The 16,233-nt window shown below is 53.6% G+C and overlaps 1 protein-coding gene across 5 annotated transcripts in view; it reads right to left on the bottom strand.

Moving 5' to 3' along the window:
- NCK2 (NCK adaptor protein 2) overlaps nt 1-16,233 on the bottom strand; it is a 160,062-nt gene that overhangs the window by 13,315 nt on the left and 130,514 nt on the right. For all 5 annotated transcript variants that reach the window (XM_062210039.1, XM_062210037.1, XM_062210040.1 and 2 more), the window contains one exon: nt 2,962-3,683. In XM_062210039.1, the coding sequence (XP_062066023.1) occupies nt 2,962-3,683 (722 nt within the window). The remainder of the gene's footprint in view (nt 1-2,961; nt 3,684-16,233) is intronic.

Here is a 16,233-nt window from a genome sequence, read left to right as displayed (position 1 = left end):
CCCTCACTTGGGATATTCTGCCATGCTTTATTCAGAAGCCAGACTTCCCATGGTGGCCTCCATCTACGGCAGGTCCCAGCTCCGCAGTCAGCCAAAAAGGACGAGGTAAAATGCAGGCGCGGCCTCTGAGCCCTGCATTAAGGCTGAACCCCTCGGAAACCTTTCTGTCCCCAAACACTGCAACCTGCACGTACGTCTGATCATGAACCTGAGGGCTCTCAATGACCCGGCAGTGCCTGTGCAAGCCAGGCTCTCAGCCGAGAAACGTCGAAGTGCGCGAGAAAAAAAGACAAGGGGCAGGGGAGGAAACAGAGTGGGAGGCAGTGGACGGTGGACAAAGAATAAGCAAGGGGTCGAGGGAACAGACTTGGTTATAAACAACCAGGCAGCAACCCTGGCCCGGTGACACACCACAGAGCCCCCTGTGATATGCCCTTGGCCCAAGGCACGCACGTTAGCAAGGATCCCCAGGGATAAGCTGCCCCACACAGCATCAGGCCCCAGGAAGCCTCAGCCCAAGACGGTGCAAGGCCCAGGTGAGCCTGTTCTGCCCCCATAGCCCCAGCATCCAAGGCCCAACACATGGTATACAACTCCTGTCTTGGGTTTTTCTTTATCGTTACTCATTTGAAATACAGTCAGAAACAGTGAGAGAGACAGGGAGAGAAAGAGAGCTGACTCCCATCAGCTGGTTCACTGCAAATGCCCACAACGGCAGGATCCCACTGACTGGGACCATCACTACCTCCCAGGGCCTGCATCGGCAGGCAGCTGACGTCGGGAGCCAGGGGTGGGTATCGAACCCAGGCAGTCCGAGGTGGCATGTGGGTGTCTTGACCACAGTCTCTTGTACACCCCAAATTTTAAAGTCTACCCTCTCTGACTCTGACTTATAATTGTCCCTTCAGCACTCCGGACTGAGCACTTCACCGTGTAACTGGTTTGCCAGTGCTTTCTAGAAGTTTCCGCGTGAAGAGAGAACACAGCCGCCACCCTTCATTCCCTGAAGAGCTCCAACGGGATCTAAAGGCAGTGCCGCTGCATAGAGCTTACGTCCGTGGGAGCGATTTCCTGTGATGTCTGGCCAGAGCCGGTAAGCTCCACGGCGTGATAAGAACACCTCTGAGTTCCGATTTCAGAGGCCGTTAACTCCCAGCCACATCTAAGGCTGCGGCCGGCGCCACCACGAGCTCGCACCACAGAGGTCTGCTTTCCGCTGAGATGGCTCCAAGAGCCCAGCTGCCTCTCTGCAGTCCTCGGGGATCAGCCAGCAGGAGTCCCCAGGGTGCCCTGACTTGGCAAGGGATGAGCCTTCTCACACCCTGACTGTCGCAACACACGGCACCTGCGTGGGGTCTTCAAACGGTTCATGGAGACCTTACTACTGCCTCCCAGGGTCTGCTTTGGCAGGAGCTGAAACCGAATCCAGGCATTCCGACACGGGAGCGCAGGTGTCTTACACCTGCTCGCACCCACCGGCTTTCTGAAGTACCCATCGTTAATGGCCTTACGGTGTGCATTTACCAATGAAACCAAAGCCTAGTTGAATACATCGGACTTTATCCTCAAAACCCTTGTTTTGGGATTTTGACTGCGGAAAGGTACTTGCGAACTGGCTGCTTCCATAAGGTACACACAACAGGGCTGCCTTGTGTGACCCTGGCCCAATTCTTGAAAACCTTCCAACACCCCCAAGTCTGCCCCCTGCTGGAAGTGGCTCTGCTGTCAACCGTCAAGTGACCTCGCACCTCCAACTCAGCTTCACACACACACACACACACACACACCTCACCTCTCAAGAACCGTGGCTGTCTTTTCACTTCAGCCTGTAAGTGCTTTAAAAGCTTTTTCTAAGACGGACTCCACGGCAAAGCCTGCCGCAGACATGACCTTGGGATTATACGTGGTTTACAGAGAAAAACAAGCCAGCCGACAAAAGGCTGCTCCCGCCCCACTGAGAACACGCTGTGTGCCCTGGACTCAGCAGGAACAAAGTACAACACCAGCGCCTTTCACTCGGGCAGAATCAGAGACCGGGAGGGAAAAGGCTGGTTGAGGCCACAGCACGGGAAAAGAGGAGCCTTGGCAAAGAGGCACAACCAGCTCCCTGAGCAGAACGCAGCCTCGCACATCCACCGTCCTCCCTCCAGCAGGGCTAGGCGGCCCCAACGAACACTCGGCACACCCAGAGCAGATGTACAAGTGGGCAGGCTGCAGAGCCGCAAACCTTCCAGCTGACCAAGAGCCCCCACAGTCACCTGCTGTTCCCAGTGTATATTCACACGCTCTGACAAGGCCAGGGCACAGCAGAGTCCATGTTACAGCACACATGTAGTCGCCCCTTCTTTTCTGGGGGGGGGGGGCAGTTCCCAGCCCGCCCCCTTCACCCCTCCCCCCTGGATGCCTAAAACCACGTCCACAGCAAACCCCACACAAGGAGGCTTCAGAAAGCTGTGGAGAATGCAATGTAAACAGTGATGCCCATCTTCCACGGACCCTTTGCAGGTCCCTGTGATGAAGGTATTTCAGTTGAGTTCACAGAAAATGCATAGGAGGAAAATGTGCATTATGAAAAAAGCATGCGTGGATTTCAAACATTTTTTTGCACCTAAACACGCATTGTGAAAATGCACCTTTTGGGGAAAAAAAAAACTATGCATGGAATTCAATTTTTTGCATCAAATATTCCATGAGCTTTTTTGAAGTACCCTTAGGTCATTTTTATATGTTTTTTTCCCATGCACGCATCCCTATGATAAAGCTAAATCGGTAAGTTCATGACAGCAAGAGGGGAAGTGATAAAAACACACTAGAACACTTGAGAATGCGCTGTAAGAAGTTAACTACACCTTGGAGACTGCTGGGATCTGGCATTCTCCCTTGCCTGCTGTCTGACCCCGGGGATGGGGGTGGGGGTGGGGGTGGCGGGTGGCCGGGACCGAGGGCGGCGCGGGCACTTACCGAGGACTCGCTGTCCCTGATGAGGAAGTCGCCTTCCACGCCCCGCTCGTTGAGCGCGCACTCGGCCTGGTGGCGCGTCACGTTGCCGTAGTACCACTCGCGGCCCGCGAAGCGCCCGCTGGACGCCGGCCCGGTGTAGCTGACAGGCAGGGCGTGCGAGGGGTGCAGGGCCGGCCCGTCGCTCAGGACCACCACGTAGTTTTTGGGCACGAGGCCCACCTGGCCCCGCGCGTTTTTGCATTTCCACCACTCGGGGTCGTTCTCGGGTTTCTCGATCACCTCCATGGTCTCTCCCTTCTCGAAGTTGAGCTCCTCCTCGGTGACCGAGCTGAAGGGGTACAGCGTCTGCACCACGTGCAGCACCCGCGCGCCCTGGCCGTTGCTCAGCGAGGCGCCCTTGCGCAGGCTGAGGAAGCTGGGGGACTCGGCCGCCGCCTCGTCCGCCTCCTCCAGCACGTAGTTGGACGGGAACCAGCCGATCTGCCCGTTGTAGCTGCCGCGCCACCAGCCGTCGCTGCACTTCTCCATGACCGTGACGCGCGAGCCCTTCACCAGCGACAGCTCATCCTCCCTCTCGGCCACGTAGGCGAACTTGACGAAGGCGGGGATGTTGAGGTCGTAGATGCGGTCGGCGCCGCTGCCGTTGGAGGGGTACTCGGCATCGGTGCTGGGCGTCGGGGACGCGTCGCGCGCGCTCGGCTTCCTGCGGGTCTTGCCGAGGCCTGTGGAGACACAGCAAGGGGCTCAGTGGGTGCTCGGGCACGACGCCCACTCCTGCTGGGCAGGGACCTGGGCGCAGGTCCGCGGTGGTCTGGAACCTGGGAGGGTACGACAAGGAAATGGGATTAAGCCACGGGGTGCGCATTCGGCCTAGTGGTTAAGGCACGTGGTCAATATGGGCGTACCCAGGTTCCACTCGCAGCTCCTGAGTCCAGTTTCCCGCCAGTGCAGACCCTGGCATTTGGAGGTGATGATTCAGAGCTGGACCTCTGCCACCCACGTGGGAGACCTGGACTGAGCTCCTGGCTCCCAGCTTCTGCCTGGCCCAGCCGTTGCTGCTGTAGGCATTTGGGGAGATGACAATGCTCCCCCGGGGGTGCGTTCTCATGTACTCTCTACTTCCCAAATTTAAAAAAATCAAATTTTATTTCGGTGCAAAAAAAAACCCCACTCAAATTTCTCATAGAAAGTTTACAGGAAATGCATGGACCCTCGTATAATGATCATAAGATAAATAAAATGTTGGTAAGTGTACTGTGCAGTTGTAAAATCACTAAAAGCTACGAGTATCAATCTCTCTCCTTTACCCACAAAAAATGCCAGAGGACCAGCAACGCAAAGGTAGCAGAGGAAAGTTTCCTTCTGAGACACTGGTTTATCTTCAGAGAGCCCCTGTACCCCAGAAAAATAAGGAGTATGTGGGAGCTTCACAAAGTTGATTAACAAGTGGAAATTAAAGATAAGTCGATTACACTGCAAGAAATTTTGACATCTGCACGCGAGGTCTTTGGAAAGTTCATGAACAATGCACATTATGAAGCTATGCATGGATTTCAAAATCTTCTTGTATGAAAACAAACTTCTCTTTCAGTTCCATTGCTCATGAACTTTTTGTAAAGGCACAGACGGCAGCATGCCTTCTGCGTTCTTCTGTTAGGCAAAACGTTGGCCTACATGAATTCAAAGACCTGCTCCGGGTCCAGCACAGGCCACGTCTCAGCTGTCAGAGCCTGGGTGCCCTGCCCCTCAACGAGTCCCAACCCTGGCCAGGATAAGGGCTGCTTCTTTGGCCGCACGTGTGAGTACTGAGCTGTAATGAGAGACATACTCTTCCTGTGCATGAGAAAAATGTGTGAAAAGCCCTAAGGCAAAAATACTTTATCCCACTTAAAATGTACAGAACCCTGGATCACTGTAGGGGAAGGAAGCACCTTTGCCCGCAGGGCTGGGGCTGCTGCGCTGCACAGGTGGGGCTGGCCTTGCTCACAGCGTCTCCCGAGAGACGAATCCATCCCCCACCCCCCCATCTCTGCTCCAACCTCTAATTTAGTCAGTGTGGATGCTTTGATGGTATGGAGGCTGCAGCCACTCACGGCTTTTGCCCTCCTCCAGTGACACCAAAGGCTGTTCCTGGGTGCTCGCTTCTGTCTTCTTTGACTTCCCCAACTCCACTATTACTTCTGCTTTCACTGCCCTGGTGAGCGCCTAGGAGGTGGAGAGGACTCAAAGGTGGCATCACGGTTGTGCCAACTGGAGAGTGAGGCTGCCGCTCTCTGGAGCACAGAGCCTGGGTCTGAGGTCTCACTGCCCTGGGATCAGCTCTGTGCGGAAGTGGACGTGACGTGGTCACTCACATGGGCTTTACACTGGGAACATCAACTCATTCACACCAAGGGCTCTGCTGTTTTCTTTCTGTAGTGCAACACTCAACTCAAGTGCCTGGGAATTTCAAGAGGAACCCTAATTCTCAGGCTGAGCTAACACTTGACATTTCTGCTTTGAGTTATCTTGCCTTGTAGAACATGAGCTTCTTGGTATCAGAACTCATTCCTGCATGCAGTGTCAGGTCCACGATAGCCCAACTACGCAACGAGACAACACTGGGATCATTCGACAGCTTCGTAATCCACATGGCAGCCAGGACAGGTTGAACATCCCAAATCTGAAAATCTGAGATCCTAAACTCTCCAGAATCTCAAACTTTTTGAGCACCAACATGACGCCACAAGTGGAAAATGCCACACCTGACCTCACGTGACTGCCTGCAAGTCAAAACGCACATGCGTTAAAAATACTGTATGAGGGGCCGGTGCCGTGGCACAGGTTAATCCTCCTCCTGAGCCGCCAACACCCCATATGTCCACCGGCTCTAGTCCTGGCTGCTTCTCTTCCAATCCAGCTCTCTGCTATGGCCCAGGAGGGCAGTGGAAGATGGCCCAGGTGCTTGGACCCCTGCACCCACACAGGAGACCAGGAAGAAGCTCCTGGCTCCTGGCTTTGGATCAGTGCAGCTCTGGCCATTGCAGCCATTTGGGGAGTGACCCAGTGGATGGAAGACCTTTCTGTCTCTCCCTCTCACTGTCTGTAACTCTACCTCCCAAACAAATAAATAAAAATCTTAAAATACTGTACGAAACTACCTTCAGACTCTGTGTATAAGGTGCATAGGAAACATGAATGAATTTTGTGTTTAGACTTGGGTTCCACGCCCATGATACCTCATTATGTACTTGGCATATGCAAACATCCCCGAATCTGAGAACCTCCAAATTCCAGAATACCTCTGGTCCCAAGCATTTGAGATAAGGGAGACTCAACCTGTACAGCCAGGTCAGCCTCTGTCCAGCAGGCAGTGGTGCCTGGAGTCAGGAAGCTGTCACGACCCTGCTCCAAAGTGCCAGTGAATGGGCACAGCTCAGCTCCCATGAACGAAGATTCTGAGGACTACCACTAACAGAACCTCGAGAGAGAACACAGTCACAGAAGCTGTCCAGGAAGCACCTGTGGAGAAGCTGCCTTTCGAATATTCACCGGGTGAGGACAGAAAGAGAATGGTGACGAGATCAGCAGAGGGCAACATTCACCTTGGCCATCACAACACACCGTGACACTTGATGACTGGTGTGAGTATGCTACTTTAGTGCCTTAAGAAAAAAAAAAAAATTACATCAATTCAGCCGTGGAACACCTGGGGCTTGAGGCACCCTCCCGGACACTGGGGAGAGCGGGGTAAGACAGGCCAGCCCCCTGCCCACCGAGAGCGCCTACTTTTCTATCAGCACTGGAACATTCTGTGGAGCAAACACATGGTGGGAAAGGAACTGTGATCTAACTCCGGGGGGCAGAGGGGCAGAGGGCCAGAGAGCACTGCCCAAGAGACAAGCGTCAGCTGACCACGTTCTAACTGTGTGTTCTTGGTCACGGGACTCCCTCTGCCTCTTAATTTTCTTACCCCTACGACACGGATTGCAACGTCACGGTGGTGTGGTGCCTGTGCCATGGCTGCCATAACAATCGGTTGCAGACCAGGTGACTTCAATGACAGAAATGTATTTCTCACTGCCTGGCAGCTGCACGTCCAACACTAAGAGGCTGCGGGGTCCATTCCTTGAGGTCCCTCCCCGTTGTTGGCTGTCCTCCCTGGTCTCCCCTCTTGGTGTGTCTGTGTCCTCTTCTTACAAGGACACTGGACAGACTGCATCAGGGCCCAGTCTGCTCACTTCATTTAACTTAACTACCTCTTTTCCTATCCCCAGACAGGCACATTCTGAGGTGCTGGGGAGCAGGATTAGGACTTCACCTTGGGGTGAGGACGCACAATTCAGCCGTAATAGGTACCCGGGCTCAGAGGCGGCGAATGCGGTCCAGGATGTGTCCTCTGAAAAATGATGATTATTCTTACTGATCGTGGCTTTGGGTTTCTGTTTGCCAAAAGAGGGCCCAAGTACTCCTGATTTACCCTTGGCCGTGATCCCAGCCGTGCCCTATGGCCACCGACCAGTGAAAGCTGTGGCTCCTGGGAAACGTTCGCCGGGGCAGCGGTGTTGTTGTACGTAGCGTCTGGGGCAACGAAATGCAAGAGGCAGCGTACCGGGACAGCGACTCACACCTTCCTCACGCTGCTAGCGACCAAGTTGGTGCATCTCCCCACTGCTGCAGACGGCAAAGCTGAGGCTACAAGGGGTCAGGGAAGTAGCCCAACACGCTCCGTAACCGCCTGCTTCCCCTGCACGGGCCAAGAGGCCCAGTGCTATCAGCCTGGTGCACACTGCCTAGGGGGAACACTTCGGGAGTCAGGAACCGAATCCTCCACGGCCACTCGCCTTCCCAAACTTGCCCTCTGCTCCCAGGACTGAGGTGGGAGTGGGGCTGAGGCTCAGCATAAGGACTGCAGCACGAGTGATGACAGCCTGGGAGCGGCCGCGCGGGGACACTGGGTAGGAAATGTGTGGCCTGGGTGCTGAGAAATGGGATTTGCAAGCCCCCTCTTTCCTCCGTGTTTCTCCCTTCCCTGATGCTGCCACGGCCAGAGCTGTGCTGATTCAGAGCAGAGCAACGGGAAACCCTGGATGTTAGCAAAGCCCATAGCGCCTGTGTTCCACCTCCCCCACCCCAGAGGATACTGGGGAAGTGGCTAGAAAGCAGTGGCCTGGGGGCAGGGCGTGGAGGGGGGTGGCGGGGTCAAGGGTCTCAAGGCAGGAGAGTAGAGAGATTCACACACACACACACACACACACCCAGAACTGCAGCCTGTAACAGCCTGTGACTTACCTGGGAGCAGGTACTAGGGGGCTCAGTGACACACACACACACGCACACACATACACCTACACCTGTTCTGCCTGGCCATCACGGGAAGCTGTAACCCAGGCATATGAGAGAACAAACTGCTCCAGTGTGATTCAGAGGATCCTGGGGCATCCTGGCTGCAGGCCCGTCCCACGGGGGCCCCATGCCCTGACCTGTCCTGAAGGCGCAGGCTCCAAGCACTGGCCGTCCTGTTGGAGGGCAAGCTGCAACCTTGTAGATACAGAGGCAGCACAGGAATTCCATGGCTCCCTTGCATTCTCTCTCTAGATTTTCTTTCTTTCTTTCTTAAGTGTATGTATTTGAAAGGCAGTGTTACAGAGAAGGGAGTGGGGGGTGAGGGATCTTCTTCTGTCTGCTAGTTCACTCCCCAAACAGCCACAAGAGCTTGCCTGGAACTGCATCTGGGTCTCCCCCATGCGCTGCAAGGGGCTCAGGCACTGGGGCCATCTTCTGCTGCCTCCCCGAGCGCATCAGCTGAGAGCTGAGTGTATCAGCACAGCAGCGAGGACCGGGCACTCTTGATTGGGGATGCCGGTGTCGCAAGCCACGGCTTAACCCACTGTGCCCCAGCAGCAGTCCCTGGAGGTTTCCCTGAAACAGTTCCTCTTCCATGGAAGCCACACTGCCTAGCTCTTCCAGTTGCCATGAAAATACAATCTGAACGCCAATGGGTATTTTGATTTTAATAGATTGATGTGACTTTTTTTCCTTCTAGATGTTTTACATATTTTCTCAAGCGGGGAAGCAAACCCTCACATCCACTTCTCTAAGACTCAGGCCGTATCAACCTGCCATACTAACCAAAACAGGGCAGACAGAAGCCGCCAATAACCAAATGCTCCCACTCACCCCATCTGTGCGGAGGAGGTTCCAACGCCACCATCTCGTGTTTACCGAGGCCCAATGTGCATTTTTCAGCACGACTCTGGACAAGAGTTCAAATGATATGTTTTTTTTTTTTCCAAGAAAAACACATAAATCATAAAATCCCACTGCACAGCATCTACCTGGTGTGGGAGCATTTCAGTCCAGGGGGTTGCTGCAGTGTGCTGTGAATAAATCAAATTTCAGAAGGCAACCATCACGAAATCTTTCCACTTGCACCGTGGACGTCAGGGGAAAGAGAGGTAACTTTTTATTTTTGCAAAGCAACGACTTTATAGTTTGCTCAATAATGTACAAACGGCACCATCTTTGCATGAAGAAGTGGAACAGAGAAGGATGGAAAATCGCTGTGGAGAAAAGTGCAAGGGGCTGGCTGCCGGCTTTGCTCAGGAGTCTGCCTCCTCACCGAACACGGGGGCTCTGCCGGCTCCTGAAATCTCTAATCACGAAATTACGGTGTTTAACGTCTGGGAGAAACCTTGGCGATCTGCTTATGTCTCGAATCGTTTTGGTTGCCATAACAAAGCGCTGGAGACAGGGCAACTCATAAACAACAGACCTTTACTGCCCACAGTTCCGGGGGCCAGAAGTCAGGGTTTTAGCTCACTGGGCGTCTGGGTGGGTGACTTGTGTGTGTCCTTAGGAGGCAGACTGGGCAAAGGGTCTCTCTGGGCTTCTACCTCTAAGGGCAATAACCTCGGGCCCTTCATGACCTCGTCACCGCCCAGACACAAACACAGGGCTACGGCAGTGTAGCTGTTGCTGCTGCAGACACAGCGCTCGGGGGGCCCAGGCGAGAGCCGCCCAGGAGACCAGGCAAGGCAGGAGACCTGTACCTAGCCCCCCACACCCTCAGCCCTTCTCCAGTGTTCTGCCCAGAGACCCTGGCGGCAGGGTGCACCACAGACGACACAAGTGAGCGTGTCCGAGGAGCCGGCTGCTCACTCACCCAAGGGCTCCCCGGCCGGGCCGGTCAGCAGCCAGGCTGCAGGGTGAGGGCCTCCTAGGCAGAGCTGCCCACGTGGACAGGGTTAGTGGCCCAGGGAGAAAGTGGAGGAGCGGTTCCTTGACAATTGCAATGACGTCATCTGCATTTAATAATAATAACTGACAAAATAACGTACACACCGTGGGGAATGGCGACTTCTGGCCCCGTGCGCAGGGACATAGCGTCACTCATTCTAAGCGGCAAACGGCTGAGACGGATTTAAAAGTAAGCTACACTGGGCTGTTTTTGTGACAATTTTCTGGCATCGAGCTACCGGATCTCTGATCCCGAGCTGCATTTTTGTTGACGGTAAAAGCACATTTTAAGTTTCCTGAATAAAATGACATACATTAAGGACTGAGTTCTAATAAAAACTTGACTGCGTCATACATTATTAATGTGAGTAATTTTAAAGTCAAAATTTCTCATACGCTCAGGATGAAGGGATGTTGTAACTGGCGACTCTAAAACATGCTCTCGCTGTCAGCTTCCAGCTGGAGCTCTGGAGATCTGAGATAAAAACGTCAAACAACTTTGATAGCTCAGGAATATATTCACACCAATTCTTTCAGACACAGCCCACTCAAATTTTAGGACCTCCACAGTGAAATCATTTCATTTTTGCTGCTAGTTAGATGCGCAACATTAACCAGATTGAACTAGAAAATTTGTTTCAAAGAAATATAAGCGCTCAAAACTTAAACTGCTATCTATCCTAAGAATAGAGGTTAGTCATTTGTAGGGATCCTCCCATTAAAGCTTGAATTGATAAAGCCAACCAAAAAAATTACGAAATGCTCTTATTATTCAATGCTAAGGAGCTCAGACCAGATTTGATTAACGTACAAAGTGACCAAAGTCAATTTTCTATGTGACAGTCAGGAATCGCAATGCTTGGCTCCTAACAGCTTTTTTTATTTAGAGAATGTTACTCTCTATTCATTTAATTTACAGCTCGAGTTGTAGATGTGCTCGTAAGAGCAGCTTCCACTCCTCCGACAGTGCCCGGTGCAAAAATTTAACATCAAAATATGTGACTAAGTAAAGGGCAAGAAACTCAAATTTACTAAACGTAAGGATTTTTTTTTTTTTTCAGAGGGGGACTATACCAAATTAATACAGAGCGTGTCTGTTGCTTGCAACTGGTAAAAACCTTTTATCCCTTCTCTTATCTGACAAAATTCCTTTCTTCAAAGGGTCTCCCCACCCCCAAGCCTCTAGCCTTTCCCACCCTTGCTGGGAGAGATGGGGGACTCTGCATGGGCAGAGCTCTCCCTGGGACCATGTCCCAGTTGCAGGGGGATCCTGTCGCTTGGAGGATCTGCCCAACAGCATCCTGCCCACACACCTGCAGCTCCACGGGTAGCAGAGGGAGCAGGAATGAGGCCCAGAGAGAGACAGGGTGCCCAGGACACACGCCGAGTCCCTGCACGTACCCATATTTCCCAGTGATGAAAGCCATCTTAGAATTTCCTTCTCCTTTAACTACTTTGGAGCTGCCTTCCTGCCACTTCAATTAAGACTCCTTGGGCATATTAAACCACTCCTCCCTTCATTCTCACTGCTTCTCTCCCACTTCTTCAGTGTCTAAACTGCAAAGTCCTGCCTGGAAAACCAACACCTGCAGGAAAGCTGAAAGAACAAAGCACTGGTCTTGCTTGGGCTGACCCCCCAAGACCCGCTGAGCACCAAGATCACGGGAGGGTGCTACACGAATGTGACGTGGCGCTCCCGTGAGAGCCTCGTCTTCCCAAGGTCTTTGTCCTCCAGGCCCTCGAAGCACCCACTGTCCTCACCCACCATGTGCATGTCTGTGGTTAAGATCACTGGGAATCACTGTTATGACCCCCGGGGCCTGACGCAAGGCAGTATTTGGTGAACACCTGCTCAGCTCACACACTCCACCAGCCCTTCCAGCCTCTCGCCTCCACCGCCAGCAGCGTCTGCAGACCCTTGGGACACAGCCTCACCACACACACACCACATGGACCCCCTCCTGCAAAGACCTCGCCCCTCCACCCTTTTTGCAGAACTTCCAGATCCTACTGCGTGCAGGCCTAAGGGTGGGGCTGTGTCTGGCAGCAGCTCAGGGCACCATTTCCTGATCCATCTCCCAACCTGGCATGAATCTCGGGTGTCTGCCCTTTATCCTGCGATGGAGTGCCATACAAAAATCCCCAAGTTCAGAGACACCATGTGCAGGACGGGAGGGAGGAAGGGGACTTGGTGGCCTCGCCTTCCAATGGGCAGAAGCCCCAGGAGCCGGCCCAGAGAACCCAGGTCCCTCACTGTCACCCAGGGCTGTGTCTGAGGCTGAGTTTCCATCCCCGGTCGACAAAGCCTGTTCCTTGGTGAGCAGGCAATGCAAATACCACGACTGAATCCTGAGCCTGGAAAACAATTTCAGGATTTTCTCACCAGCGTGAAAGTCAAGGAAAAGAGTTTTTTTTTTTTTAAAAAAAAAACAACTTTCCATTATAATTTTTAATGAAAAATACATATTTAGTACCTCTCAACACATCCACTGGATCCCTGAGCACAGGCATTTTTGAATATGCAAAACGGCATATGAGCCCTGGCAAGGACGAGCTGTGACACCTTGAGCCTCGCTCCCAGGCAGGCGCTGGCAAAGGGCCAGCAGGCGGGCAACTGCTCGGGCCCACACCTGCTCAGCACAGTGCAATCCGGCGAGTCCCCACAAATGAGGAAAGGGATGGCACATTCTAGGGGGGCACGCAAGGCGGCGCGTGGCTGGCAAAGATTCAAGGGAACGGCACTTCGGTCCACTTCCCCACCTCCCGGTTCTTGAACTCAGCACTTCTACAGCACCTGTCCACAGCAACGTCTTCACCTGTAAGGCAAAGATGCCTGCGGTCTCTCTGGGGCGGTTACGAGTGTCCCGTAACCACGGAAAGCACTGGGCACGATGAAGGGCACACAGTAAGAGTCCAAATGGCAGCTGCCACACTGCTGTCATTGTCGCATCAGCCAAGTACTACGGTCAGGGACAGAGACGGGACCGAGTGGAGTGTGACAGGTGGCAAAGCAGCTGCTCTTCTCCACAGTGTTCCTTGGGCGGGTCTCAGCTCCCTCTGGCTTGCAGGGTCAAGGGAAGCTGAGCCCCGGGGAAGCTCCATCAGGCAAAATGGGCTTTAGCATGGGGGAGGGGAAGCCCCACTTCCTAAGTCAGGGAGGGCAGAGGGGCTCAGTGGGCCACACACTGCTTAGAACGAGGCCGATCAGGGTGAACATGCCAAACCCTTTGGTGCTCCTGGGTGCTTTCTCCCTGCTTCTGCATCCAGGCCCTCATCCACCCACAGCCTGCCGTGCACAGTGCCCAGCCTGGACTTTGCTGGGAGGCAGATGTGCAACACGGCTGAGGCACTCGGCTTGCCCGGTTTCTATAGGGAAGCCCTGGACAGGTGATCTCCAGGACCCCTCCAGAATTTGAAAAGAGAAGTGCAAAACTGATTGCCCAAGACTCTCATTTAAGCGCAACTGTAAAGAGCGGTGCTGTGGGGCAGGGAGCTAAGTGGCCACCTGCCACCCCAGCACCCCATCCTGGAGTGCAAGCTCGTCCTAGAGTCCTGGTTGCTCTGCTTCCCAACTGGGGCTCCTTGCTGATGCACCCGGGGAAGCAAAAGAAGATGGCCCAAGTGCCTGGGTCCTTGCCACCCGTGTGGGAGACCTGGATGAAGCTTTCAACTCCTGGCTTTGGCCTGGCCCACACCGGCCACCGCAGTCGTTCGGGGAATGAACCAGCAGATGGAAGACATCTCTTGGTCTCTCTCTCGGTATCACTCTTCCTTTCAACAACAACAAAAACAGTGAGCATACACTAGGCAATGAAGGAAAAAGTAAAACCCACAGAGGAACAAGCGGTCCTTTGGGTACCGCAGAGACAACCTTTGCCATCGCTGAGTTCATCTTCGCACGCCAGGTTAAGCATCACAGATTCAGTCAATTTATTAGCAGCATGAGAACAGCTGCCCTGGTACTGCTAATCCATGTTCTTAAAAATTCACCTGCAAAGTCTGCGAGTCAGCCATTCAACTGCTGTTGTTCCTTAATAAACCAAAATACACACCAAAGAAGAAATCCTGCACGCAGCAGCTGTAGGCGCGCCAGCTCCTGTGAGCAAACACAAGCGGCCTCAGCCTGGGAGACGTCCCAAGGGCCGGCCCCTGGGAGGCTTGCCCAGCTGAGAGCCATGGAGGACCACTAGAGTGCATTCGCAGGGCTGTGAATGCCAAGGCAGAGAGGGAAGCTAGGAGAAGGAAATGGCAGCATGGAGGGGCTGAGAGCGGAGGTGGCACCTGAGTCCATGTAGGCAGGTGCTCAGACAGGCACCAGCCCCCCCCAGGGTGGGCCAAGCGGAGCCCTCCAGATGCCACCTGCCGCCTCCTGCAGAGAGCAGCAGTGAGCACAGAGCAGGTGGGGCAAGGCTGCAGGCTCTGGGTCCGAGCATCAGCCCACTCAACAGTGCCCCTCTGGGTTGCTTCTCACCCGGCCTCGGGGAACAGAGTAGCACAAAAGGAAGAGAGAAAGAGAATGGTTCAGACATATGGCCAGGATCTAAAAAAGAGAGGCTGCCATCTGGGACATGTACTCAGAAACATGTGAAGCGGATTTCACTCTAATTTCCAGGCATTTTTAGCTCATGTTTCTCTAGTGCAACACTTCAGGTTCCCACCTGAGTAACTCTTCTAAGACGGGGTGTTCTTTCTTCAGCAAGCCAGAGCAGAGAGAACTGTAGAAGCAGCAAACAAGGGACCGGCACAGCACTATGGCATAGCGGCAGAAGCCTCCGCCTGCAGCGCTGGCATCCCATATGGGCGCCGGTTCGAGTCCCGGCTGCTCCACTTCTGATCCAGCTCTTTGCTATGGCCTGGGACAGCAGTAGAAGATGGCCCAAGTCCTTGGGCCCCTGCACCCGCGTGGGAGACCCAGAGGAAGCTCCTGGCTTCGGATCGGCCACCTGGGGAGTGAACTAGTGGATGGAAGACCTTTCTCTCTTTCTGCCTCTGCCTTTATTTAACTCTGCCTTTCAAATAATAGATAAATCTTAAAAAACAAACAAACAAAACCGCAAACAAGATGCCCCTTACTGGGAAATTTCCAGCATCTGCAGGCATTGGTTCCAAGACCACCCCCTCCCCCAGAGGCTCACGTGCCCCCTATCTAACAGTGCACCTCTGCACACGCACCTGCATGCATCCAGTCACCTCTGGATGACCTAACACAACGGAAGAGCCACGTCAGTGCCTGTCACACTGTACTGTCTGGGAAGAAGCAGAAGAAAATCAAGTGTGTACACGCTCAGTGCAGAGCTGCAGGAGGCTGACTCGGGCCGGCTGTGCCGTATGTGCCATCGTCCTTTGCGGGGACTCCGGGGGTCTCACCCGGCCCAGGGTCCTGTGCCGTCTGGGTTTCACACACTCCACACCTGCTTCCTCGTAGTGTTCTGTGGGTACAGACCCCTCCTCGCTTCCCGCAGTCTTACCTGCCTTTTCCTCCATTAGCAACAGGGGAAGCAATTTGTCTCTATTTTCTAATTATCCTCCCACTAATCTGTTGTAGTTTGTTCTACACTGCTGGTTCTAAACACTTGGAAGCCTCCGATGTGAGTTTATTCTGGGTGGCTGGCACCATCACCACTGTGAAATAAGCTTCCCTGGCGTGCGGGCAACACGTGTGACCGTGAACAATCGCACAGGACAGAATCCCAATGAACTCTAAATAATGACACATTATGTTTCACTCATGTTCATGCAACGGTAGATTATGCCACAGAAACAGAAAAAGTAAACCTGAAGTGTTAAAGACAGCTCTGAGGGGGCTGGCGTTGTGGTGTGGTAGGTTAAGCCGCTGCTTGCAATGCCAGCATCCCATATCCAAGCATCAGTTCAAGTTCACGCTGCTCCATTTCTAATCTACCTTCCTGCTAATGTGCCTGGGAAGGCAGCAGATGGTGGTCCAGGTACTTGGACCCCTGCCATCCACATCGGAGACCTGAATGGAGTTCCTGGCTTCTGGCTTTGGAGTTCCACCCTGCATTGTTGCAGCCATCTGGGGAGTGAACTGGCAAA

This window comes from Lepus europaeus, chromosome 13, assembly GCF_033115175.1.
Source record: "Lepus europaeus isolate LE1 chromosome 13, mLepTim1.pri, whole genome shotgun sequence".
Taxonomy (NCBI): Eukaryota; Metazoa; Chordata; class Mammalia; order Lagomorpha; family Leporidae; genus Lepus; species Lepus europaeus.
The sequence above is the reverse complement of the archived record's forward strand: the minus strand, read 5'-3'. Positions and strand labels throughout refer to the sequence as shown.